Consider the following 27,593-nt stretch of genomic DNA (forward strand, 5'->3'; position numbering starts at 1 on the left):
ACAGTGTGAAAGGATAAAGTTTCTGCTCTCCTGAATCTTAAATTCTTGAATGGAGTCAGATTGAAAATAAATGTGCCCAGGAGTAGAAGAGTAGGGGGGTATTTAAGGAGCTGGAGTTATGAATGAACTGTGGGAGTTAACAGGCAGTGACCATGAAGAGATTTACAACGGGTAACAGCAAGCACACATGTTCCAAGGTGGAAGTGTGCTTGCAGGGTCTGAAGACCAGTTATGTGGTCCGTGTAGTTAGAATAGAGTGAACAGAGGGGAAGAAGAAGAGAAGATTAGATCCTGAAGCAAGGAAAGGATTTTGAACTTTATTCTGAAAAGATGAGAAGTCATTGAAAGCTTCAAATTATTCTTGTTTTAAAAGGATGACCTTAGTAGGTATGTTGGTATGTTAAGGGATATGTTGAGAGACTCAAGGATGCAAGCAGCCAAAACTAGCTAGGACTACAATGCATGTGTCCCACTACAACTAGCAAAGGACTCTACAGTGGTAAAGACAGAGCAATGAAGAGCAGTCAGGTTCTAGATATACACCTGGAAGGTAGTGTGCACAAGATTTATGAATAAACTGGCAGCAAGGTATGAGAAAGCACAGACAACCATAACTGATTATTCTTTCCTTACCTCCTTCTAGATAACAAATTTATTTTGTTGGTTACTACTATATCCTTCCCTTCCCACCTACAATTAACAATCTAACTTTCCTCAAAGTAACATAAAACGTGTACATATTTTACAGCACCTGTCTACCTATGGGGACAGCAAGTGCCAAAGTGTAAAGAATGACAGGAAGCTAAGGATGTTATTTGAAATGGAATGAGAAAAGCAGCAAAGAAGGAAATAAGTGAGAAATGATACAAATAGTGGAAACAATGTCCCATGTGAGATAACAGTAACTTCAAAATATAGGATATTTTCTCCACAGTTTATCTTAAAATTAAAATCATAGTAAACAAGCACAATAATTTGTAATAGGAGGACAAAGCTACAATGATAGGTTACTCAATATGAATAATGGCAGATATAACTTTCATTATGAAAAGGAATGACAATATTGTCATTGCTTTTCTTCTGATTTGCTCCTACCCACCTGAAGAGGTCTCCAAATTTACTTCTGAGGTGGCTACATGACACGTAGAGGTCGTAGAGGTAGGCTAAAATGCATCTCTCAGGAGAAGAACATTCTGAGGGGTTTACAACATGCTTCACTACACCACATAACCTGAGAAAAAAATATGAAGAAATAAACATACTTTGCTAATGGGGGTGTGTGTGTGCGCATTTGTGCACATGCATGTTCTACTACTTGAATATTTTAGAGTGATATGTTCATGTTATTACTTAAGAAAAAAATACATCACAGACTGCCATTATAGTAACAACAAATAATTTAATAAATTAGCACTTTCTATCATAAAACTGAAATACGAAGTATTTTTTCAAGCTGAAGAAATGCCATTAATAAGAAACAAAAGAAAGAAACTCCTCCCTACAAAAGGCATATATATAGAAGAACCTATCAATGAACTTGTTATGATAAAAACATTACGGTTGAAGCAGAGAACCTCTGTTCAGTAAAAAGATTCACACATTCAGGGAGTTGACAAAGATTCCTAATTTCACTTTTGTAAAGGAGCAAGTCATCAAGTCAGAAAAACTGCATTTTTAAGAGTATGACAGGTTGAATAATCCATGGTTTGAGGTCACCTTCTTCCTTGCTTATCCAAACTATTATAGAAACAAATTTATTTTAGTTTTTCTTATACAAGAATTTAAAATGCCCTTTAGTGACATTCATTGCCTTTTAGTTTCAGTAACTACATGGCTACTATAGCCAAATCAGAACTAACAGAATCAAACAACATAAGTATACTAGTGACCTATCCACCTCATTGGGATTCTGATTCCATGAAAATCTTGTAACCTGGTTCTGGGTTAGGCCCCAACACTAAAATAGTGCCATAGACGGATCTAATTATTAAAGTTGGACAGGGATTTAAATCATTTCATTCATTTTTCTCTGGAAAAAGAGATAAGAGAGGGAGTTCTGAAGGTAAGAAATCTAAAGTAACTTGCCACAGGCAAAGAGCTAGTTCACAACATCTGAGAGCTCAGATCTTTGGACCCCCAGTCCAGAGTTCAATCCACTATTCTAGGGACTGGGGAAGGTCAAAGTGTGCCTAGGATGTTAAGGCAGTGGACACAAAAATCAAAATACCATAGTGGGAACAAGGAGAGTATCTATAGAAATGGCAATGTAGCATCCCCTGAATAGACATCAAAAGATGGGTTTAACCTGTCAGCTGATAAAAGCTATCCTTTATAGTAAAAGTGTCACAAAACAGAAAAAAAATACAAATTGACTCAAATTATGCCATTTATAAAAAAAATATAATTTATAAAACAAAAAAAATTGTTCTGTGATTAAACAAACATTTACTGAGAGTTTATTATTGGGCATCTAGAATACTATATAGCACTCAGGGCTTCCTAAATTTTTTTCACTTGCTAAAGATAAGAAAGACACATTGAGAACCAGTACATTCATTCATTCAAGTACAAAATAAACCAAACTAATAGTTTTGTGATAATACTTATTCTTACTATGCACGATGAAGAAAAAATATAATCAAGTTAATATCGAATATGCTTTTATGAACATTTAATAGAACATAAATTTAAAATGCCAAAATAAATAAAATTGAAATTTTAAACAATAGCATAATGTCAAAATCTATTAAAATTTAATTCATGACCAAATGATAGGTTTACATAAACATTTTTAAAAGAACAGCAAAGCTCAAAGAACTTTATTGAGCTCCTGGTTAAAAATTCTTAACATTGCACAGCAAAAGAGACAATAACAAAAACAAAGAGAAACCCCACCAACTGGGAGAACACTTTTGCACACAACACTAATGATAAAGGATTGATCACAAAAATCTGCAAAGAGCTGATGAGACTCAACAACAACAAAGAAAATAATCCAGTCAAAAAATGGGCAGAAGAGCTAAAAAGAAACTTCTCTGAAGAGGAAATGCAAATGGCCAACAGGCATATGAAAAAATGTTCAACATCAGTGGCAATCAGGGAAATGCAAATCAAAACTACCATGAGATACCATCTTACACCAGTGAGAATGGCACATATTAAAAAAACTAGCAACAACAAATGTTGGCGAGGGTGTGGAGAAAAAGGAACTCTTCTGCACTGTTGGTGGGAGTGCAAACTCGTCCAACCACTATGGAGAGCTGTGTGGAGATTTCTGGACCTACTAAACATAGAGCTTCCATATGATCCAGCAATTCCACTCCTAGGTATTTACCCAAAGGACACAGAAACATCAGTTCCAAAGAGCACCTGCACCCCTATGTTTATAGCAGCACTATTTACAATAGCTAAGCTTTGGAAACAGCCCTAATGCCCAAAAATAGATGACTGGATCAAGAAGATGTGGTACATATATACCATGGAATATTACTCAGCATTCAAAAAAGATAAACACATGCAATTTGCAGCAACATGGATGGCGCTGGAAGGGATCATGCGCAGTGAAATAAGCCAGAAAGAAAAAGAAAAATACCGGATGGTCTCACTCATAGCAGGAATCTAGAAAACTTAAATAAGGGACCAGGAAAATGAATAACTATAAGAAAGTGAAAATCAAAATCAACAAAAAACTATGAACCAGAGACACTTTTGGGGGGGTGGGTGGCGGGAGGGGAGGGATTGGGGTCAAAATGGGGGGGTTGCAATTGTATGGGGAATATAAAAATAAAATTTATTATTAAAAAAAAAATTTTTCCAAAAATTAAAAAAAAAATAAAATAAATTGAATTCCCTCAAAAAAAAAAAAAAATTCTTAACAATTTGAGAATCTATCGGGTGTGTAATGTTGGTTACTTCACCAAACACTTCATAAACAGCCTGGAGTTTCAGTTTCTCAATGTAAAATGCTACCAATTAATTGATCTTATAAGGTAGGTGAGGGCTATTAATTAGTTCTATACTTTCTGAATTCTAAGATGTCTATTTTCTCACATCTGAAAATATCTGGAATGTTTCAGATTTCACTCAGTTATCTCTATGTGCAATTACTGTGGTAGGATTTCCTTTTCCCAAAAACCCTGCTGTTAAATGGATGGCATTCAGGAATATAGCACAAAATGGAGACAAAATGGAAGAGAAAGAAAAAACAGTTCTTTCTTCACAAAAAGACCCGGAGAAAGGAGTGTGCAATAGACAAAGAGGAGCAGAGTACAGTTTTGTTGAGAACTCATTATACTTCTTGGGTCCAGTATCCTCAGTTTCTAATGGGGATATTATGTAAATTGCCCAACTTCAGTAGTGGTAACAGAGAAAAGCTTAGGCTGTATATACACAAATTAAAGACTAAGATGAAAAATTTGTTCTAGATAAAAAGATCTATTTACTTTATAAAAGAAATGAAATTAAAGGATGACAATGTATGCAATGTTTATTTGGTGTTGGATTTTCCAAATATAAACTGAAGTTGCATGAAGAAAAAAAAAGCCACATATTCACAATTGTCAAGAAACCATGCTGGTGGGTAGCATAAACGATAGACCATATCAGTGAATGGCTAATATACTCTTAGAAATGAAGAGGGAGGGAAGGAAGGCAGGGAAGAAGGAATCATACTTTATAAAAAGAATATGCTTTTCATGCTTGTGTCTCCTTTGATAAATATTATCTGCAAAAGTACTTTTTAACTGTATCTTTATTGAAACAAATGGTACTATTTTCTCACAAGGTCTCTCTAATATTTCACCGAAGTAACACATTCTATGATGTGAAAAACATTAATAGTTTATATACCAACCCTTCAAACACCTGGGCTGTCTGGTCAGGATTCAGGATCAGGCAAGTATGGTAACGCCTGAGAACAGCCACGATGCAGACACACAAGCCGGTTGTGTAACTCCCTGCCAGGCTGGAGGATTTCAGAAGCAGTTCAGCTTCCACAACACTCAGCTCATTTAGCAGCTACAAAGGGAGAGAAGATTGAATGAAGGAAACAAGGAGGAAAAACATTTACTTTTACAAACCATGAATATATTGACTCCTTGGTATACTTACGTGGTTTCACCCCTTATCCTGGCCTAGAACTCCATAACCACACAAGCAGGACCCAAGATATCACACCAATTAATAAAACTGGTTTTATTTTTCATCCTTTACCAAATTATAGAGTTTTACTTCTGTGTGGACTTCATGACCCATGCAATAAGGAAGTACCCAAACTAGAATAATAACTAAAAATTTTATGGAAGGCCAAAGTTATGGACTAGATCATTTCAGAAAAGAACATCCTCTTTTTCCCCCCTTTTTTCCTTCTTTTGAATAAAATGGAAGTTATTCATCATCATTTTCTTGTTATTAACAAAGCTACTACCTCCAGCAGAATAAGGAATAAAAACCAAGTTGTATTTTTATTCACTAATAACATGATAATAAATTAACTAAATGATGTATATTAAGAAATATAGTGGGACAAATCAAATCATAAGGTTTTGGTTTGGGGGGCTATAAACATAAAATATACTCTACTATAAAAACCAAAATAAACTTACATAATTTCTAAGCAAAATAAGACCAGAAAAAAAGAGAAATCTTCAAAACTCTCACATTTTAGTTAGCTATTATATATTTTAGTGCCAATTATAATTATCTAATTGGAAACTAAACACAGTCATAATTAAAATGTTGGTTGAATACTGCTAATTCCAAATGTCTCAATTATTTAAAGTGCACAGGGTGGCTCATTTCATTAATTTTAAGATTTATTTTTTATTTATTTATGCATACAAAAACTGGGATCTAGGCCAGAGGTGCAGGGGGTGAGAGGATTCACCAGAGACAGAATAGGGAGCAGAACAGGCTGATCTACTGAAATACACTGTTGAGGGGAGTCGTGGGGGAGACAGGAGAGTCTGCTGTGCCATATGGGTTAGCTCCCTGGCCAGAGATTGAACTCGTGCTTCAGTAGATGGCAATAGCTTGATAGTACTAAGACTTAAACCCCTGCACCACTGGGGAGGCCCTAGGGTGGCTCATTTTAAATTGATAATGCCTGGCAGATTTACTTTCCTAAAAATAAGAGAAGCAGGGTCTCTTTGATACCTGTATTGCAAAGTCAATTAGTCCATTGATGTTCAGAGCTGGCTCCATGAGATCAAAGATGAGCTGAATATGGTGGGCCAGAGGGAGGTGATACGATGTTCCAGACGCAAAGCTTGTTATCTGTTCTAGTACATTATTAGAGATCTGGTGAAAAAAGGTAAAAAGAATTTAAAGACCAATCCTCTAAATAATATCATTATCAAATATTTTAATTTTAAGAAATTTGAATTTATATGTGATTCTATTTAAAAAGAAGTTAAAACATATTTCTATAGAAACCAAAGTCATATACAAATAAACTTCCTTAATACAACTATAATTGGAATAAGCCAAGTTGTCACAAAGATCTAGGCCTAATTATCTTAAAGTTAGAACTACAAATGTTAATTAATTTCCAGATAACATCAGTGGATTTATAAAACAGATTTCTTCAAAACTACTTAATATTTCTTTTCAGTCCTCAACAGATTTCCACCTTATCAATAGCAACAGATGACCAAAAATGGCATTAGGGTTTATTTCATATAGTATTTACTATTACAAGGTAAAAATATTTTCATGATAAAACACTGTTTTTTCTGAGAAAGGCAACCTGACATCTTAAAACTGAAGTATTCAGCAGTTGGAGATGCTCCAAACAGGTTTTAAAAATGTATCTATAAAACAAACTAAGATTGAAACATATATTACAGTAAAGGAGATTTTAAGGAAATATGAATGTCCCAAATGCATAACAGGATAGCTTTAAATGACTACCTGAGATGTCACTTGATGCTGGTCAAAATATGAGAGAAGCTGAAGTTTTGTGAACACAGTTTCCAGTGTTGGAAATGTTTCCTGTTTGTTCTTCCTGACTTTTTGTCCTTCATCCCCAACTGAATAAACATGCAATAGACACATTATATTCCACTTAACATAAAATTTTTACTTTTTTGAGTGATAATTTTTATCAAAGTATAACATATACAGAAAAACTTACAAACTCTAAGAATTCCTACAAAGTCAATAAACTCATATGATAAGACTCAAATCATGGTATCATATACCAGAAGCCCAGAAACCCATACAGTCTCCATCCATTTACTATTCTCCCCCAATTGAACCAAGATTCTCCCCAGGAGAGGATCCTTGGATTGGTGTCAGCCATTTTGGAACTTCATATAAATGGAATCTTGCAATATACACTTTTCACATCTGACCTCCTTCACTCAACTGTTCCTTTGCGATTGATCCATATTGTCAAATTAAATTTAACCCATTCTAAAAATTAATAATTCTCACTTATGCACAGTATTCTAATATGTGACTATACCACCATTTATTTATCCATTCTGGTGAGCAGTTTCTCAACATGGGCCCTTAATGAGAAGTACCTCTATAAACATTTTTAATTGAATTTTAAAACACGATGGTATCAGCAATGATAGGGGGAAAAAAGAGACTTTGTTTGTTTCTTCTTAGGAGACGCACCATGTTATCTTTCCCAAATAGTTTAATATGTAAAACAGAAAATTTACACAACCATAATTTTCTTAGGGTTAGCAAGGAGTTAAATCACTCCATTTTGATGGGAAATTGTTATGTTTATCAATTTGAATAAAGAAGTTCGAATAAAAAATATTATAAAGATTGCTTATCCCAAAGATATCTTCTTAACACTTCTAAGACCCAAAGTGGAATAGAATATATTTTTAAATATATGTGTCTACAAAGGAAGGTCTAAAAAACAAAAGGGAAAGTCTAGATTATATACAGCCATATATATATATATATATATATATATAAGACCATTTCCAACACTGTGATGCTACATAGACAAAGGTAATCCAGAAAAGAGCTCTACCATTCATGGGGATTATTTGGGAATGTTCAATTTCAGAGAACAAAGGCCAGTATACTAGTTTTTATATTAAAGATACAGGAAAAGACTTCACTGAAATAAAAAAGATTTTGCTAATAGCAAATGCAAATGCTTCCAAAAATAGCATGGCAAGAAAGAGTCTTTTCTTTCAATAATAAGCAATGAGAGTTTATAGGCAAAACAATGACAGAAATAAAATCCAGTCTGTTTGTTTTCCTAAAACAAACATGCTGATACCACAGTGAGGCAGAATTAAAAGGTGCTATGTAATAGACTGTAGGAGTAGTAGGGGTAGCAGTAGCAGCAGCGGTATTTGTAGTAGATTTTGCCACTATTATGAAATAACACTGAATGTGATGCAAAATAAGAACCGAGAAGTTCATTAAACCTACCTGTTTTTCAATATCTAGTCTCAAAGGAATAAATTAAGTGTGGAATTCTGCATTCAACACAGTTGCTCACATGCCGTGAACATATGTAAAATATCCAAGTTTTGAATTGTTCAATTGCTCCCTGGCTGAAAGCGCATCAATAGTCTTGCTTACAGACAGTGTGCTTTTAAATGCTAAGTTATACATGGAAATGCATCCATCTCAATAAAATCGTTTTTTCCATTTTCTATGGCTATACACCTAGAAGTGAATTAACCAGAACATGCAGTAAACCTATGTTTAATTTTTACAGAAACTTTCTGATTGTTCTCCAGTGTGGTTGAAGCAATGTACGTCCCCATCAAGAGTGGACAGTGGGTCCCTTTTAACCACATTCTCGCCAGCAGCTCATCCTGAGGACAGTCACTCTATCAGGTGTGAGGCTGTCACTGAGGCTTTGACTTGCATCTCCCGGATGTGATGCTGAGCATCTTTTCATGTGTGTGTCGGCTATTTTGATATCCTCTTTGGGAAAATGTCTATTTAGTTATTCTGTCCATTTCTCTTTTTTTTTAATAAGATTTATTTATTTTTATACAAGAGCTGGGGCACAGGCCAGAGGTGCGAGAGGGTGAGAGGATTCACCAGAGACAGAGCAGGGAGCAGAACTGGCACACAACCGAAATACACTGGTGAGGGGAACAACGGGCATGACAGGAGAGATCTGCCACACCATGTGGGAATCTTCCTGGCCGGCCGTGAATCGAACTCGCACTGCAGAGGCTGCAGACAGCTTTACAGCGCTGCGCTCAATCCGCTGCGCCACAGGCCCATATTCTGTCCATTTCTTAGTATATTTTTTGGTTAATAAGTTGTGTAAGTTATTTATCTATTTTGGATATTATCCCCATAGCCAATACACGGTTTGCCAAGAATCATTATTTACAATAGCCAACATATGGAAACCCAAATGTCCATCAGTAGATGAATGTGGTGTATATATGCAGAACGCTATTCAGCCATTAGAAAGAAGGAAACCCTGTCACCTGAGATAACACGGATCTTGAGCACATTTTGCTAAGTGAGACAAGTCAGAGAAAAACAAGTACTTATTAGCATCACTAATACAGGGAACTAAAAAATTCAAATGTGTAAAGGAAAAAAAAAAAAAGGCCAAAATGGTAGTTACCAGGAGAAGGGGTGGGTAAGAGTGATGGTGTTCAAGGGTGCAATCTTTAATGAATAGTAAGTGTCATAGGGATCTAATACCTGTACAATGAATATACACAATACTATTGTACTACAATTACGTAATGCCAGATTTATCCAAAAAAAATAAAGTATCTGTTAATTATTCAGTCCTTCTTGGGACTAAAACAAGCAATCAAAAATAAAAGACTTGAGAAAGTAGATCCAGCATGAGAATTCACAAAAGCATCCCTTTTTTGTTTGATTTAGCTAACAAATTTTGTATACTTTTATACATACATAAAAGCTTTGTATACATATATGTGTGTATACATATATAGCTATCTATAATTATATAAAGCCATCTTTCAAAGTTTTATTAAAAAAGATGCAACTGATTCTTGGCAATTTAAATTCACTTTCAAAGAATAATGTAGGAAGTTAGTGGTGGGTCTGAATGGAATACACTATTTTTTTAATGATATTTTCAGAATAATATAGTAATAAGTCAGATTTTCATCACATTTTATGTTAATTTGATTTCATAATATAAATTATTAATCTTTTGCTTACTTTTGACTATTCTTTTTTTTTTTTTGAAGATTTATTTATTTATATAAGCACTGGGGTACAGGCCAGAGGTGCGGGAGGGTGAGAAGATTCACCAGAGACAGAGCAGGGAGCAGAACAGGCAGGCAGAAGGACCGAAGTACACTGCTGAGGGGAGCAGAGGGTGAGACAGGAGAGGACTGCTGCACCATGTGGGAATCTCCCTGGCTGGTCGAGAACTGAACCGGTGCTGCAGAGGCTGCGGACAGCTTCACAGTGCTGCGCTCAACCTGCTGCGCCACCAGGGAGGCCTACTTTTTTAAATTATTCTTTAAAAAACTTTAAATCCTGAAAGTCTTGGCCTTTTAGATTGTTATGGTAAACTTTACTTTTTCTAATTTTTTAAAGTAAGGTAACTTTGGTCCCCAATACTATATGATTCAGAAATACAGGCCACCACCTCTCTTGAGGTATTTTACCACACCACACCCACCACTAAGGTACCCACAGTCCTCCACTATAATACACTGGGCCTGCCCCTCCCTTTGCTCGCCAACCTCTCGCTCCTCCATTGTTAGTCTCATCTTTACAATCAGATAAAGTCAGTTTTACAGTTTCTAGGGTTGTTTTTGGTTTGGTTTGGTCTATTTTATTTCTCCATATTCCACATGCGTGAAACCATATGGTATTTGTCTATTTCTTTCTGACTAATTTCACTTAGCATAATCCCCTGTAGTTTTATCCATGTTGTTGCAAATGGCAAGGGTTTTTACACACCTGAGTTGTATTCCATTGTTTATACCACATCTTTTTTTTTTAATTTTATTTTTATATTCCCCATACAACTGCAACCCCCTTAATTTGACCCCAATCCCTCCTTCCCTGCCCCTCCCCCCCATAGTGTGTCTCTGGTTCATAGTTGTTTGTTGATTTTGAATTTTTCTTTCTTATAGCTATTCTTTTTCCTGGTCCCTTATTTAGGTTTTCTAGATTCCTCCTATGAGTGAGACCATCCAGTATTTTTCTTTTTCTTTCTGGCTAATTTTGCCGAGCATGATCCCTTCTAGCTCCATCCATGTTGCTGCAAATTGCATGCCTTTATCTTTTTTGAATGCTGAGTAATATTCCATGGTGTATATGTACCACATCTTCTTGCTCCAGTCATCTGTTTTTGGGCATTTGGGTTGTTTCCAAAGCTTAGCTATTGTAAATAGTGCTGCTATAAAAATAGGGGTGCAGGTGCTCTTTGGAATTAATGTTTCTGTGTCCTTTGGTATACCACATCTTCTTAATTCATTCATCTGCCTTTGGACACATAGGTTGTTTCCATAACTTTGCTACTGCTGAGCAAACATAGTGGTATATAAACCCCTTGGAGATAGTGTTCTGTACTCTTCAGGTAGATTGCTGTGAGTATAATTGCTAGGTTGTATGGTAGATCTATTTCTAACATTTTGAGAACCTCTATAGTGTTTTCTGTGGGGGCTGGACCAGTTTATATTTCCGCCAACATTGTATGAGGGCTTCTTTTTCTCCAAATACTTGCCAATAATTTCCTGTCTTTGTACTTTTTCAAACTATTATCATTTAATGTATTATTATATAATGAGAAAAACTGTTTTACATCCTTGTTAATCTTTTAGCAGTAGGAGTTCTCCCCTCAGGTGAGGTGGTCACTGTAGCTCTCCCACCAAGTTAAGATAAACTTCAATATGTTTTCAAAAAACACATGACAGGCAATCTAAGATGACTAGAGAATATAAATGTAAAGAGGGGTCTGATCACATTCAACTAGAAACACCATTTTTGAGGTTTAGATTATGAATTCCTTAGAGAAAGGCAGCTTGACCTGAGAACACACTTAATAGATTCTTGAAAATCTTACTTTTACATGTAGCCAGAAATCAAATACATGCTAACACAAGCTCTGTTTTCCTGCCTTACCAGTCCTTGTCTTTCCTTGAAAAAGTGGGTAAATTTTTGCTAATGTGAAATACAATCAGCTAGCTTCTGGTGAGTGTACTAGGTTTTAAGTAGTCACTTCAACTTAACTTTATTTACCAAAAATCAGCTTACTGTATCCCAAAGAACATATTTCTGGTTGAGGAATGTTATCAGAAACGAGGGAAGGACCAAAATCCCCCTAGAAGACGCTTTTCTACAGTGGTGTGTCTATTCCAGTTATCTCACAATGCAGCATGATTCTCCCTTTGTGAGTTCATGAGCAAGAACTGCCTATTTAAGAGACTTATACAAAGACAGACTGCAGTCTGGCATTAAAACTCTTTGTAAAGGAAGGAAGTAGACTCAACAGAAAGAACACCACATGCTTCCTTCCCCTTCCCATCTTTCTCAGCCTCCTAAACCAAACATTCCATAAGACCAGTAAAGACTCCAAAGTTAATTTAGATAAAACACATATTACTAAACCTCCTAAAATAGAGTGTCACCTTACTTCCAAGTACACAAGAAGTAGTTTCAAATGTCTTTTGCTAGCTTCTAAATTGCAGGACTTCTAAATAGAGTACCCCATTTCCTCTTTTCTCAGAGAGAGAAAACTGTGAAACAACAGATCAACAGTTTTTCTTAAAGCAGTTTCCCAACCCCCAAGTTCAGTAATGACAGGCAAACAGCAATAGGGTTTCATTTCCCTTCCACCACTTTGGCGGTTGTCTCATGCAGCCGATGTAGTGTAAGGCCCTTCCGCTGCGATGGAAGGAGTCAGGGAATGTCCCTCCATTCCATCGCTGAGGGTAATGTCACTGCTGTATTTAGGGACTGTCTCCTCAGAAATCAGATGCCTGCAGTACTACATTCAGACTGAAACACATGTTGCCGTTGTTCCCTGTTTCTGCACATGTGTCCCTGATGATGTGGAGGAGGGTGTCATTTGCATTAGCTCTATCTGCACTTTTCTGTAAGAAAAATCTAGTGTGGACAAGCTCTAGTAGTTTCTCTAGTAAAAGTCCACAGATCAGCGCCCCTGTGGAAAGATTCATAAAAAACTATTGTGTGGTGAAGAACAAAGTAGGGATTCTGGAGGTGGATGATGCCATGTGTGGGAATATGCTGTGTACATACGAAAAAAATCCAAGCTTTTTCTTGTTTTGTGTTATTGAAGTAATAGAGAAATAAATACAAGTGGTGGTAGTGGAATGTATACAATGACATCATTTTAAATCATGTGACCGCCTAACAAAAATAAACCTTGAAAAAAGTAATTAAGCAAATGTGAGATGATTAACTACGAAACTCCATGTGGTAGAATAATATAAATGTGGTGACATAATATAAAGACATGTTCTCACTGGAAAAAACACGTAAAAAGCATGGGGAAAGAACAGTCCAAGTAAAGAAGGCATTGTCGAGAAAAGACCCACTTTTCTCTATGACTTGAGATTTCAAGTTATCTGGGTAGACAACACTATTATTGCAATTATTCTTCTGTAAGAAAATATTAGCAACAACACTGATTTTTCATTATCATGCAAATATAAGTATCCAGAGCAAATGACCAGGTTAAAAATGAACCTCTCAGAACTAAGAGTTTTCAACTCATGCTTCATACTTGGTTTATGATTCCAACAGAAAACTTGGAAAGCCTAAAATTGAGTAGAAAATTAGAAAGGACCTACATTCATCTATAGGACATGCTCTTTTAATACAAGGATTCCTATAAATGAAACCAAGGCTTCAACATCTTAAGTGCTTATTCATATTTCAATGTGACAGTCATTCAGGAGAGGAAATGCTCTGGTGACAGGGCCATGGACAGCTTTGATAAAGACTGTGTTGAGTGGGAGACAGAAGGCAGCACAATGGGAGCGAATGTGTTAAGGCACGTTACCCCCTGTCTCTGTGGTGCTCTTCTTATTTAGGATTTTCAAAATATCTTTGGTAATCTTCTTCAGCTGATGCCTCGCCTCGTCACGCTCTTTGCCCACTCCATAAAGAAGGATCGTCCGCTGGTTACATTCATGACTTGAAGATTCATCCTGAAAAACAGAAAATGCATTCTGAAACCTTTGTTGGCAGGGGTGGGGCTGCATTTCATGTCTGTGAAATGCTCTAACCACAGCATCTCCTTGTGGGCTTGCGGTGGTAGGAACCCACCCATCTTTCAATTCACCTCAACCTCCACTGGCAACACCCTTGTTCTTCCAGTTTGGAACTTGCTAAAGTAAAAAAAGTGTCAACTGACCTGAAGTCTTAATAGAAGCATTTGATGTGGGCGTTACCTACAGAGTAAGTTTTGACTATTAAAAAAATTTTCATTGTTTAAATTTTACATGGTATTAATTTCACATTATATTACATACTATCTAACCATACATTTCCCTTAAGGAAAATGCTACTTCATAGTAAGCATGGTTTTCTATATATGACATCATTAAATACTTTATATTTAGAAATAATAAAAGAGCTTGCTAAGATTCTCAAGTAATTTTATAAGACCTTCCATTTACTTCCAACAAGTCTGTGAGATGCAAGTATATTTATTTCCAAATGACAAAATAATGCAAAGTGTGGGTATCATTAGATGTGAGGTGAATAGTTGGAAATGCAAACATGTTCTGACAGCACCTTCTTTTTCTGGTCTACCCCCTTAACCCTGCCCAACAGACACCGTGAATTCAATAATAGTTTTTCCCCTGTGAAAGGAAATTATTTCGCCAACAGCATAACAAAAACATGTATACTATTAAACACATTCCTTAGCCAAAGTTAAATAGTGCAGGATACATCCAAGTTTTAAGCTTTTCAATCTAAATTGCTCTCTTGGATCTTATATTTTTCCATTTTCTTAGTAAAATACTCAACTCTATCCTTCATTACATCTCCTTTCTTTCTGTTTGCATATGTTTGCACAGGCTAGAGATGCTTAGCCCTCCTAACAGTATCTAATCCTTAGGAGTTTATAGGAGGAAAGTACCTCACCAGGGAAAGCAAGTACACGGTGTTCATAATCAGTAGGGTCTGCAAAAAAAGAGCAATTACCTTGTGACTTGGGGGAATTTCAATGTTGAATTTGAACTACTCCACACATGTGCTTTGCACAAAGTAGCATTTTGCTTCTGCAAACCTGAAATATTTTCTGTTACTGTCACTTTCCTCTCAGTCTCTTTGTATTTGTCTCCTCCACACTTGTATTCACTGCTTCTCCTTGCACTGATTCCTGTTTTAATCACATTCTACTAGAAATATATGTTTGTATATCTGACACTCAATCTTGCTATCCCACTTAATTCCTAATATTTCAAGTATTCAAATTCCTAATATTTCAAGTATTCAAAATTCCTAATATTTCAAGTATTCAAAGCAACTTTGAATACTTTTCTTTTAAAAAAAGAAAAAGAAAAAAGGACAGGAGCAATTCACTTCCAGAGCTGTTCCTTCAAATTTTCAAAAGATAGAGCAGGTCACAGGACAGAGATGACACAAGGAGTGCTCCCCGTGGCTGGTCATACATCTTAATGGCACATTAATTTCCAAATTCCATTTTAAATACAGAGCATTTCTGATATATTCCTTCTCTTATATGGTGCCATGTGTCCATAGGAGCCCACATGAAGGGAAAAGGGGAAAAATTGCAAAACTTGGGTTAGGTCAATTACATGCCTGGCAATTATTCTTAGTGCACCTGTCAAAGGGCTCTAAAAGTAAACTTATGTGTAAGGAAAGATGACAGCAAAATTATTCAACAAGTGCTTTATAGAATATCTATCTAGGACAGGACAAGGTGTCAGGAACCCTAATAAACACAAGGATGAATGATCCTTGTCCTCAAAGAGCCAGACTCCGTGCCATAAAGGCAGCACTTGCAGAGATAGAAGTCCAAGCAGGGAATGAGGAAAGGAATCCCGAATGAACCACACACTTACAACAATCACATGAGACACTACAACTCCACGTTGTATAAGTAACAGCCAAGGTCAGAGGTGGGAGGAAGCTGTGGCAGCACCCAGGTTGTGCCACTTGTCAACTCCATGATTCTGGATAATGGAACTTTCTCTGTCTCAGACACTTTGCTAAAAAGTGGGGTAACACCATCTTCCTTGCAAAGCTGTTGTGGGAATAATTGAGATGAAGTATGCAAAATGTTCAGCAGCATATCAGACACAGCACTCACTGCTGTCCATTCACATTTCCATACATTTATTTTTCTGTGTGTGTTCCCCACAGCCACCCTGTACTGCATTACTCAACATTCCCCAAAAAGCCTGGGGCACTTCCTTTGATGTTGGTACTCCTACTACCAAAAAATCTTTTCCAGTTCACTGGTGTAAATGCTATGCACAATGACAGCATCAGGCCCATTATTCCCTCACCAGAGTTTAGTGCAAGTCTCACCAGAGAAGAAGTAGTGAAGGGAAGAAAGTCTTCTGGCGCATTTTTCACAGTGTAATTCTCACCCTGCCTAGCCATTTGTTTAATGTCTGCCATTCCCTCTGCAACGTCCATTTGGCAAGGATAAAGCCCAGGCATATTTTATTCACATTTATAGTCTCTACTTGGCACCTATTAGGCACTTAATGCTTGTTGAATATATGAAATAATAAGAGGACTACAATAAAGCACATGACTAAAGGAATTGGGCAGAAATGAAGCTAAGAACAAAAACTAGTTTTGTAGGCAACTTAACCTGAAACTTAAGTGCTGATGAAACTTCAGGGGAGAAATAAGAAGCAAAAGAAAGAGAAAAAAATAGGGTGTAAACTAGGTTTCAGTGGTAACAAAAAGAAAAAAGCAGCAAAATCAAGAGCTATCTGGGTATTGGAAGGAAGTTAAGAAGGGGTCAGGTATCACAGTGAATCTTCCTCTCCCTGGATTTCAGGTGGCCTCACTAGATAAAAGCTGCTGAGGGGAGAAAATAACAGGTTGTAAGGACAGCAGCTCATGAATTCACTTTTAGGTAAGAAGAATTTAAGGGGCAGGTGGAACAGATGATAGAAGGGAGGAGGTCTGGCATGGAGACTGAGAAGAGGGAGAGTCAGGAGTAAGACAGTAAGTTATTGGGAGGGGATAAAACCTCCCAACTTCTCTTTAGAGGGGTAAGAACAAAGAGAGCTGAGAGGGAAGGAGATAAAAGAAATCATCAGATGGTGCATACATGCTGTAATTAGCAAGAAGACCAGACAGTGAAGGGTCATAGACGTAAGGGGAAGGGATGTTTAAAAATGGGACCATCATTAGCAGCAAACATAGTTAGGAATTCAATGAATGTGGCCAATCTGACTGAAGAACTCAAAAGAGAGTGGTAGAGGAAGAAAGCAAGTTACAAGGGATTGAAATAAGAGTGTATAATGAAATGGTGGAAATGAGGAAGTAATACACATTTACGAGCAACTGGCCATGAAAAACAATAGCTTGAGAGCAAAGAGAAAGTTTTATTAGGATCATTAGTAATAAACTCTTGTTTCAAGTTATGTTTCAAATAAAGGAGTCTTCATTAAGGAAAAGCAGACTGGCGGGGAGATAACTGATAAAGGAAAGGGGAGAGATCATGATTTCTTGTCTGGATTAACTTGGAAAGAAAGACAGGGACATCTTTCTAATTAACAGCAAAAAATATTAGGGAAAATTGTGAGGACATGGAACTTGAAGAAGCTTGGATCCTTCATTAGTTTTGATAGTGCTCAGGGAATCAAGCATGAAGCAAAGTCATGAGTTGAAAGAGGGTGGATTTAAAAAGAAACAAGAACAGAATGGAAGAAGCTGGAAACGAACAATTAATTCACTTCTCAATGGAGTGTGAAGACTATATTTGTGTTTGATAATTAATATTTTTAGCGAAATTATAAAAGATACTACTAGTTTTTAAGATGGAAAGGCAAAGATATTTTAAAAGCAACTGTTTTGCAACAGCTTACACAATTTTTTTTTAAAGATTTATTTTTATTTATTTATACAAGCACTGGGTACAGTCAGAAGCACGGGAGGGTGAGAGAATTCACCAGAGCCAGAGCGGGGAGCAGAGCAGGCAGAAGGACCGAAGTACACTGCTGAGGGGAGCAGCGGGAGGCAGGAGAGGTCTGCGCGCCATGTGGGACCCTCCTTTGGTGGCCGGGGAGCAGCCGGGGATCCAACCGGAGCCGCAGAGGCTGCGGGCAGCTTCGCAACCCAGCGCTCAACCACTGTGCCACCGGGGAGGCCCTACACAATTTGTTTTTATCAATTTTTGTACAAATAGAGAATGTATAAATCTTCAAAAACAATTTATACTGCATGAGAATAAAGCTTGCCTGAGAAAATGGAACAAATATTCCCAATGTTACCACTGAATTCTACTTGTCAAGTTTGTAGTAAAACACTCTCAAATTGCATAATTGGGGCCTTCCCTGGTAGCGTAGGTGCTTTAACGTAACACTGTGAAGCTGTCCGCAGCCTCTGCAGCGCGGGTTGGATCCTGGCCGGCCAGCGAGGGCCCCACATGGCGCAGCAGACCTCTCCTGTCTCGCCCGCTGCTCCCCTCAGCAGTGTATTTCGTCAGTCTGCCTGTTTTGTTCCCCACTCTGTCTCTGGTGAATCCTCTCACCCTGCTGCACATCCGGCCTGTACCCCAGTCTTGTATAAATAGATAAATCTTATAAAAAATTGCATAACTGTAATATTAATGATTGGTGATCAGGACCAAAGAAATACTTTATTACTTACTCCCTGAAGGACACATTTTCTGTGTAGGAGAAAGAATCAACTGAGGAGTCCACACAAGTCTTGGTATCACTTGCATGATGACCTGTTGCTGTCCTTGGATACAATCATCATCTCCCCTCTTAACTGAGCTCTGAAAATCTTTCTTTCTCCAGATAACATCTCACACTCACAAAGATTAGAAACTAGGAGGATAAACTTCTAAACACCTTGGAAGGCATGTTGAATCCTGAAATTAAAATAGATCTCTCAAGTTAAATATTCTTTGAAGGAAAAACTGGAGTTAACTGAAATCTACCCCAAGACAGCCTCATTTCTTTAAAATAAAATAAGTGACTATAAATGCTGTCAAATGTGTGTCTGTTTACATAGATGTAGAAAGTTGGGGAGACTGCCAGTTTTGTGCTCTCCTTTCACCTTATTTATATTTCCTGATATTTCTACAATCATAGAATTTTCAAATTAATAAATTGCTCTTTTTAATGGGAAATAAAAAAAGAACCTTACTGCAAATGTGCTTCCTTTTCTTCTACACTGTACTGAAATACTGATGTAGATGTAATTGTCCTGATAAAACAAAACTTAGTATTATATATGCCCTCGGCACTCTTCAATTTAGCATGTTTGAATATCAAAAGCAAACCTAGATGCATGATGAAATATATTTCATAGACTACTACCTCATCTCTGAGAAAAACAGTCAAATCTGGGCCCCCCTGGTGGCGCAAGGGGTTAAGTCTCAGCTATGAGCAGTCACTGAAGCATGAGTTGGATCTCAGGCCAGGGAGCTAACATACATGGTGCAGCAGACATCTCCTGTCTCATCTGCTGCTCCCCTGAGCAGTGTATTTCAGTAGATCTGCCTGTCCCTCTCCCCACTCTGACTCTGGTGAATCCTCTCATCCACCCCTATACTTCTGGCCTACATCCCAGTTCTTGTATGTATAAACAAATAAAAATAAATCTTTTTTTAAAATACAGTCAAACCCACTTTAAAATATTTACTAAAAATTATTTAAGTTAATCTTCAAACATGATTTCCTTGGTCTTTCTCTTTCAAGATACCACACTACTACAGTATTTAGAATAACTTCAAATAAATGTTTCATAAGTAATGACCCTTGGACTGGGTGTAAGAATCGTGTGCACATGTTTGGGGAGCTTGTGTGAAAGGAACAAAAAATTCAGCAGCTTCTCAATAAAAAACTGTACCTGAATGAAAGTAAATTTTCTTTAAATCAAGAAAATAGGAGACTCCTTTAACCAGATTTGTATAGGAAAATTTTGTTCTAAAATATCTCACTGTCCCCAGTATGCCTAAAATGAGGCCAGAAACTAGATGCATCCTAGGAATATAATGGATGTCAAGGGGGTTAAGTATATTTAACAGTACTCTGCTTTTAAGCAAAACTCTCAAAAGACAGGGATGCTGAATAATTGGATCACCATAGGTTACAGTCTCTTTTGCTAAATACCTCAATGCCCAAGACTCCTTACTTTTGGAAACTGCCTTATATCTGACCTAAGTTTCTATATTCTACAAGATAAAGCTCAGCTAGAAGAAACAGTGAGCACCACCTTAAAAATGTATATGCTCAATCACAACACTTACTAATGTCAACCTAGACACATTTAGAGGCATGTTTATTTATTTATTTGTTTGTTTGTTTGTTTGCTTGTTTATACATGCACTGGGTACAGTCAGAAGCGCGGGAGGGTGAGAGAATTCACCAGAGCCAGAGCGAGGAGCAGAGCAGGCAGAAGCGAATTACACTGCTGAGGGGAGCAGCAGGCGGCAGGAGAGGTCTGCGCCATGTGGGACCCTCCTCCTGTGGCCGGGGAGCAGCTGGGGATTGAACCGGCGCTGCAGAGGCCGCGGGCAGCTTCGCAACCCAGCGCTCAACCGCTGCGCCACCGGGGAGGCCCCAACCTAGACACATTTAGATTATAAAAAACTGGAGCTAAGATAGCCTAAGAATTAGTCTAATGGCTTAATTATATTATTCATTCTCTTGCTCCTACTTGGCTCCACAAGGATCACAGAGTGCTACCTTTTCCCAGCATGGCCCTCTGAGTTCAGAATACAGGAAGTCCTCATTTAACATCTGCCATAGGATTGTGTAAACTACAACTTTAAGTGAAATCACCTTGTTTCATTCAACAACAGCTGGGATTTTTTTTTTCCCCCTCACCAACATTATAACAAAATGTTGAAGGAAAGCCTTTACCTAAGAACCTCTACTGGAAGCAAACATTTTCAGCTAAGCCGACTACCTTTAGTAGGCTTAGCAAATAAGTAAGGCAATAAAGCCACTTGCATAAAAAAATTTGGGGTATAAATTAGTCATCTTTCTAAGTCATCTATATCACAAAAACCATCAAATTAATCAAAGCTAGTCCTATTCCTAACAGTAATACATACAATTACAAAGTGCATAAACAACATGACTTACTCTACATCTATTCATAGAGTATACTTTTATAACATGAGACAACTCTCACTCAAAGACTTTAATCACTTTAGGGATCAAGTGGTCTAAATGGGTAAGAGGCAGTAATTCTCTAGGAGAGAGTATCATCACAGAAGGTTCTCAGATAAGTGTGGTAGTGAAATAAATCAAGTTAATTTAGATCATGAGCTGGAATATTTTCTTTATTCCTCAAATCCCCTTTCTTTGGAAATATAAATTGTCAATGATGTAATGGGGTTTAAGAATTTGGAATCTGTGTTCCTGTGGTATGCCATATTAATTTGTTGAAAATAGTCATGAATTTTTTTCTACAGGTCTTACTATATCTGAAGATCTGAGAAAGACTTCATAAACTTCCGCTAGAGTTTATAGACTGGTGTGAAGGCAAGCACGAGTCCTAGCTCCTTGAGCCATTCTTTTCATGGGCCTCACTTTGCCGAGGCAGGGAAGGGACTGAGAAGACAATGAGATGGGCCAGGATGAGAAGAGTGGGGAAGAGAGCCTTTGGAGAATTCTTCACAGTGCAGGCTGTGAGACCAGACAGCATGGGTTGAAATGTGGCCTCTAATCTTCACTGCACTGCTCCTCAGTTTCCATTATCCACAGAATGGAAATAACATGAATGTTTACTTCAGAATAGCTGAGATCATAACATGAATTAATTCATGACAATATAAGAAATCATATGTTGACTGTTATTGTTCTGAACAATTATTGTTCTGTTATTAGCATAAAAGGTCTTTGAAAAGGTTTAATTTTGTGTCTCCAAAACAAATTTGTTTTCTGCAGCAAATTTAAAAAGAAAAACAACTTAAGAATATACATTTTTCCAAGAGCTTACTATCAAGCTGACACCTCCAGATTACTAATAAATGAGATCATCATGGAACTAAAACTTCCAACTGAAATGAGTCAAATTTGTAGTCTGGCTTCAAATTATTAATGCCAACAAAATTCTCATGTCAGTTTAAATCAGTGGTCCTTAAATTCTAGTGTGTATGAGCAACCTGAACCACTCATCAAAATACAGATGGGGATGCACCCTAGGGTTTCTATTCATTGGAATTAGTTTGATGCCCAAAAATGTACTTCTCAAGGCATCTCAGGTGATGCCGAGCTGCTGTTTCTACTTGAGAACTGTAAGAAATAAGCAACTAAACATATGTTCACAATAAAGACAACTATTTCACTGGTTATGCTGGTAAAAGGAGGACATTACAGTTGAAAAAATTGTGTGTGTGCAAACATCCCTCACAATATTATAATTATAAGTGACAGGGACAAAGACCCTTTAATTTAATGATGTATTTTCACTCAAAAACTAAAGCTAGATAAAAAAAAATTCTTAGTATTTAAACTCTATTCAAGAAAAGCATGAATATTCTCTATACAGTAAACCCAGTAATAGATACAACTGTTTTTCTTTTCTAATGCAATTTTGCAATCTTGTAATTGATAATGGGAGGAAACTGTTTTGCCTACAAAGAGCTGATCAAACACAGATTTAAAATAAATGACATTATTAACCAGAGAAAAAAACAAAGAGCATGATACTTAACCTCCCTAACAAGCAAGCTTTTTTCAGTTAATGTAATTACTTGTTAAAAGGTAATTTATCACCCAATGTTGAGCACAATATATTTTCAGGTAAATAATCGTGTGTGAAAGCAAACTTGCAACCTTCTCTAGGATGCTGACTTCAAAAGGCTTGATCTAAACTTGGATTTGTCATTTGCATGGAAAATAACCAAAAGAACCCATAAAGCATCAACACTATGGCGGGCTTCAGTAAAAAGCCACAAGATTTTTAAATTGCTTTTTTAGAGATGACTTTTCACCCATCCTGCCCCACACTTCCCAGGGAAATAAAAGCAGAAGTCCTAAAAGCAGACAGACGGAAATACAGTGTCTGCACAGCTTTTGGGCCACCGCGTTTGAAGGTAATTTCTGATTGTGAAGTTCTCTCTTCTATTCTTTTCCTCTATTTTTTTTTTTCTAGAATACTCAAGACTCTACTGATGAAAGCTCAGCAAATTCTCACTCATGACAGTTTTAACAACTAAACTAAGACATTAAAAGGAAAATACCAGATGCCACTTCTCTGCAGATTGCATTAACTACCATCTACTGGATACATTCAAATCCTTCAGAATCAACAAAGTAATCAGGTAACTTTATATCGAGAAATATATGACAAGCATATGTATTTGCACTGTGATGTGTAACTTTTTTAACTTTTCTTAAAATTGGGGGTTGTTAATAACAAAGTCAATGCAAGCACTTGAATGGAATATAAATTAAAATCAAGCTGCATCAATGGTGTTAGGAAACCCATCAACCTTTTCATTAGAAAAAAATTATACAGCACATGGAAAGAAAATACAAATAGTCTTATTTATTTTATCTTGACTGTATAATAAGATTTAAATATAAAAGGTTTTATTATATAAAGGGAACTTGAAATTCTCAATAGCATGAGTTCCTGTTAAACAAGTCTTAGTGTATATAGAAAAGAGGATTACCAAAGCAGAATTTCTGAATCTATTAGAGAATGCACAACTAAAATCAAATAGCAGTAGTAGAGTGGATTAAAATCAGAGATCTTCTATCAATAAATACTGAATTCTGTTTAGCTGTTCTGTTTAGCTGTTTTTTAAGTTAAAGAGATGAGGTGTTGAAAACTGAAAGCATAATTGTGACATGTATCTTAGTATTTTACTTTCAATAATTAAAGGATGGAAATAAGAAGTTCACTGATATTCTGGAGAATTTAGTGCTACCTATGTTTGTCACATTTAAATCTTTTTTTATAGAATTTGTATTTATTGTCCTTGTAACATTTCTGTGCCTTAGATTTAAGAATATTATTTCATATAGAATCAATTATATTTGGTTTTGGTTAATTAAAATATTACAAATTTAATTTTAATTCTAAACATCTAATATAATCAAGTGTTAGTTTTCTTTATAGCTGCCTGTTGTGGTGTAACAACCTATGAAATCAGACCAGGAAATGCTTTTGATACTTTATTCTAGCTATTGTTATACACTAGATAAACCTAGAGACTATGTCCTTGCTACTTGGAAGAATGCCATCGGTTGGTGATATTCAGACACCACTGCCTTACGTTTTCACTGTTTAAAAATTAGTAATAGGGCCTCCCCGGTGGCGCAGAGGTTGACGCTGGGTTGCAAAGCTGCCCGCAGCCTCTGCAGAGCTGGTTCGATCCCCTGCTGCTCCCGGCCACCAGAGGAGGGTCCCGCATGGCTGGCAGACCTCTCCTGCCACCCGCTGCTCCCCTCAGCAGTGTACTTGGGTCCTTCTGCTTGCTCTGCTCCCCGCTCTGGCTCTGGTGAATTCTCTCACCCTCCCGCGCTTCTGACTGTACCCAGTGCTTGTATACATAAATAAATCTTCAAATAAATAAATAAATAAATCTTTAAAAAAAATAAAAATTAGTAATAAATGTGTTCAAGAAAATGTATTTAGAATCTTCAAAAACACTGAGCAAAGTTGGAAGTAAGATATACATGATTTAGAATATTTGAAGCTAAAAACTAGATTATCTGTGAGGCCATTTCTTGAATGGATGACTAAGCAACACAGGAAAGAATATCTAACAATTATAAAGGATTTTTTTTTTATTCAGCATTTAATGTTTCCCACAAGTGACATTACACAAATTTCTTTGTACTTTTTACTTTAAAATTGTATCCATCTTTTATCCTTCATACCCTTTAATCAAGATAAAGTTCAGGAATAAGGATGATGTTCGAAAAGTGACTTTTGTAAGTAGAAACTAAAAGCTCAAGGGTGGAAGCAAATGGAGGTCATAGCCCAAATATTTCTCTCCCAGTTTCTATGTACATGTATCTTTATACTTGGACTTTTGCTTAAAATCAAAATGATTTATGAACGGCGTGCATTCAACAAATAAGAAATGCAAAGTACCCATTCCTTCAAATAATGTAGTTCAGATCATTTTACTTTGCTAGAGATGAACTATTTACCATGGTGAAATATTTCAAGATACAATTTTTTGTGTTCTAACTGCCATATTGATGTTCAGAAACTTCAATTTTCACTGAAGGTTGTCCTGAAAAGTTGCACAGTGAGATAACAGCAAAATCAACTTCCCAGGACTGAAAATAACCATGCCTCCCCTCTTTCTCTAGGCAGGAAGAAGTTCAGGTCATGGACAATCTAACTTCTGCAGCTGGAAATGGAAGCCTGTGTGCCAGAGATTACAAAATCACCCAGGTCCTCTTCCCTCTGCTCTATATTGTCCTGTTTATCATTGGACTTATCATGAACAGCCTGGCAATGAGGATTTTCTTTCAAATTCGCAGTAAATCTAACTTTATAATTTTTCTTAAGAACACAGTCATCTCCGATCTTCTCATGATTCTGACCTTTCCATTCAAAATCCTCAGTGATGCCAAGCTAGGAACTGGACCCCTGAGAACCTTTGTGTGCCAAGTGACCTCCGTCATATTTTATTTCACAATGTATATCAGCATTTCATTCTTAGGACTGATAACAATTGATCGATATCAGAAAACCACCAGACCATTTAAAACATCCAACCCCAAAAATCTCTTGGGGGCTAAGATTCTCTCTGTCATCATCTGGGTATTCATGTTCTTACTTTCTCTGCCTAACATGATTCTGACCAACAAGCGGCCAAAAGACAAGAATGTGAAGAAATGCTCTTTCCTCAAATCAGAATTTGGTTTGGTCTGGCATGAAATAGTCAATTATATCTGTCAAGTCATTTTCTGGATTAATTTTTTAATTGTCATTGTATGTTACACACTCATTACAAAAGAACTATACAGGTCCTATGTTAGAACAAGGGGCATGGGGAAAGCCCCCAGGAAAAAGGTGAACATCAAAGTTTTCATTATCATTGCTGTGTTCTTTATTTGTTTTGTTCCTTTCCATTTTGCCCGAATTCCTTATACTCTGAGTCAAACCCGAGATGTCTTTGACTGCTCTGCTGAGAACACTTTATTCTATGTGAAAGAAAGCACTCTCTGGCTAACTTCCTTGAATGCCTGCTTGGATCCATTCATCTACTTTTTCCTTTGCAAGTCCTTCAAAAATTCCTTGATGAGTATGCTGAAGTGCTCCAATTTTGTAACATCTCCATCCCAAGAAAACAGGAAAAAAGGACAGAATGGCGATGACCCAAATGAAGAAACACCAATGTAAACAAACTGAGGAAATACCTCAATCAGTTAGTGTTCTGAACACTTAAAAGGAAAGCACTATATAAAAATACTAATGCTGACTAAGAAGTAGCTGTGTTAATAACCATGACTCTGGAAACAACTACAGACTACAAAAGTAATTTTACTTGCTTCTCCAGTATTAAAAGCTATCTTAAAATGTAGAACAATACTCAAACATGTAGCTGCAGAGCATGACAAACTATATCTAATTACTAAAACGCATGCACAGCTACACAGACAGAATTGATGATTTACAGAGTTTTGGCAAAATGGGTAATAACTCTATAATAACCCCTACTATAATTCTTTAAATAATAATAAATTTTTGATCACATTATTATCAACCTATTAAAAACAAACAAGGAAAGAATGTTATCACCAAAAGATATATGTATTAAGATCTAAAACAGTCTAGTACCCTGATCAAATGTGATACCCATTATAATAATTTAAGTGGGACAAAGAATATTAACTACTAATTTTAATTATTGGCAAAAACCCAGTAGATTTAAACTAAATGAAATGGTAATTGTATTAGATTTTTAAAACTTTTCATTAAAAGGATAGCAGTTTAAAAAATACCTTTCCAATAAAAATAGCAGAAATCACAAATAACCTTAAATTTTATTTAATATTATAAGTAGCAAATATTAAAATAAGTTGTTTTTGAGATATTCTAATGCCAAAAACTTATTATTTCCTAACACTAGAGAAACCAGTTTTACTAATATTTTGACTTTAGTAAATACAATACCATCATTGACACTTTTATCAACTAGCTTCTAGAAACTACTTGCTACTCGGGTAAATGAAAATTTCTCTTGGCAAGAAAAACAAATTAAATATGATTATGCAGTTGCACGGCATACCTGTTAACAGGGAAGTGATTAAAAATTTGGATTTGCATGTTTGTCATTAGTGTATACAACAAAAAAAATTACATTAAATTCTAAATCACACTTTGTTGAAAGTTCTTTTTCGCAAGATATAAAGTAGTGTGACTCATTTCACATATGATCCTACATCACACATAAAACCCATTTAAGAAAAGACTGATGCCAACACTGCTTTATTACCATCTACTGGCCAAAGTCTCTTCTGAAGATGGCATCT

General features: G+C 36.5%; 2 protein-coding genes across 2 annotated transcripts in view; one reads left to right on the forward strand and one right to left on the reverse strand.

Moving 5' to 3' along the window:
• MED12L (mediator complex subunit 12L) overlaps positions 1 to 27,593 on the reverse strand; it is a 374,036-nt gene that overhangs the window by 75,566 nt on the left and 270,877 nt on the right. Inside the window, 5 exon segments of the mRNA XM_037526655.2 lie at positions 1,100 to 1,231; positions 4,853 to 5,016; positions 6,154 to 6,297; positions 6,910 to 7,028; positions 13,970 to 14,117. Coding sequence (XP_037382552.2) covers positions 1,100 to 1,231; positions 4,853 to 5,016; positions 6,154 to 6,297; positions 6,910 to 7,028; positions 13,970 to 14,117 — 707 coding nt within the window.
• Positions 23,323 to 27,403, forward strand: P2RY12 (purinergic receptor P2Y12). The gene is made up of 2 exons (XM_037525800.2): positions 23,323 to 23,413; positions 25,422 to 27,403. The coding sequence occupies exon 2, from the start codon at positions 25,441 to 25,443 to the stop codon at positions 26,458 to 26,460; it is 1,020 nt and encodes a 339-aa protein (XP_037381697.1). The 5' UTR covers positions 23,323 to 23,413; positions 25,422 to 25,440; the 3' UTR covers positions 26,461 to 27,403.

The sequence above is a fragment of the Talpa occidentalis genome, unplaced genomic scaffold (assembly GCF_014898055.3).
Source record: "Talpa occidentalis isolate TD23 unplaced genomic scaffold, MPIMG_talOcc4v2.1 talOcc4.4, whole genome shotgun sequence".
NCBI lineage: Eukaryota > Metazoa > Chordata > Mammalia > Eulipotyphla > Talpidae > Talpa > Talpa occidentalis.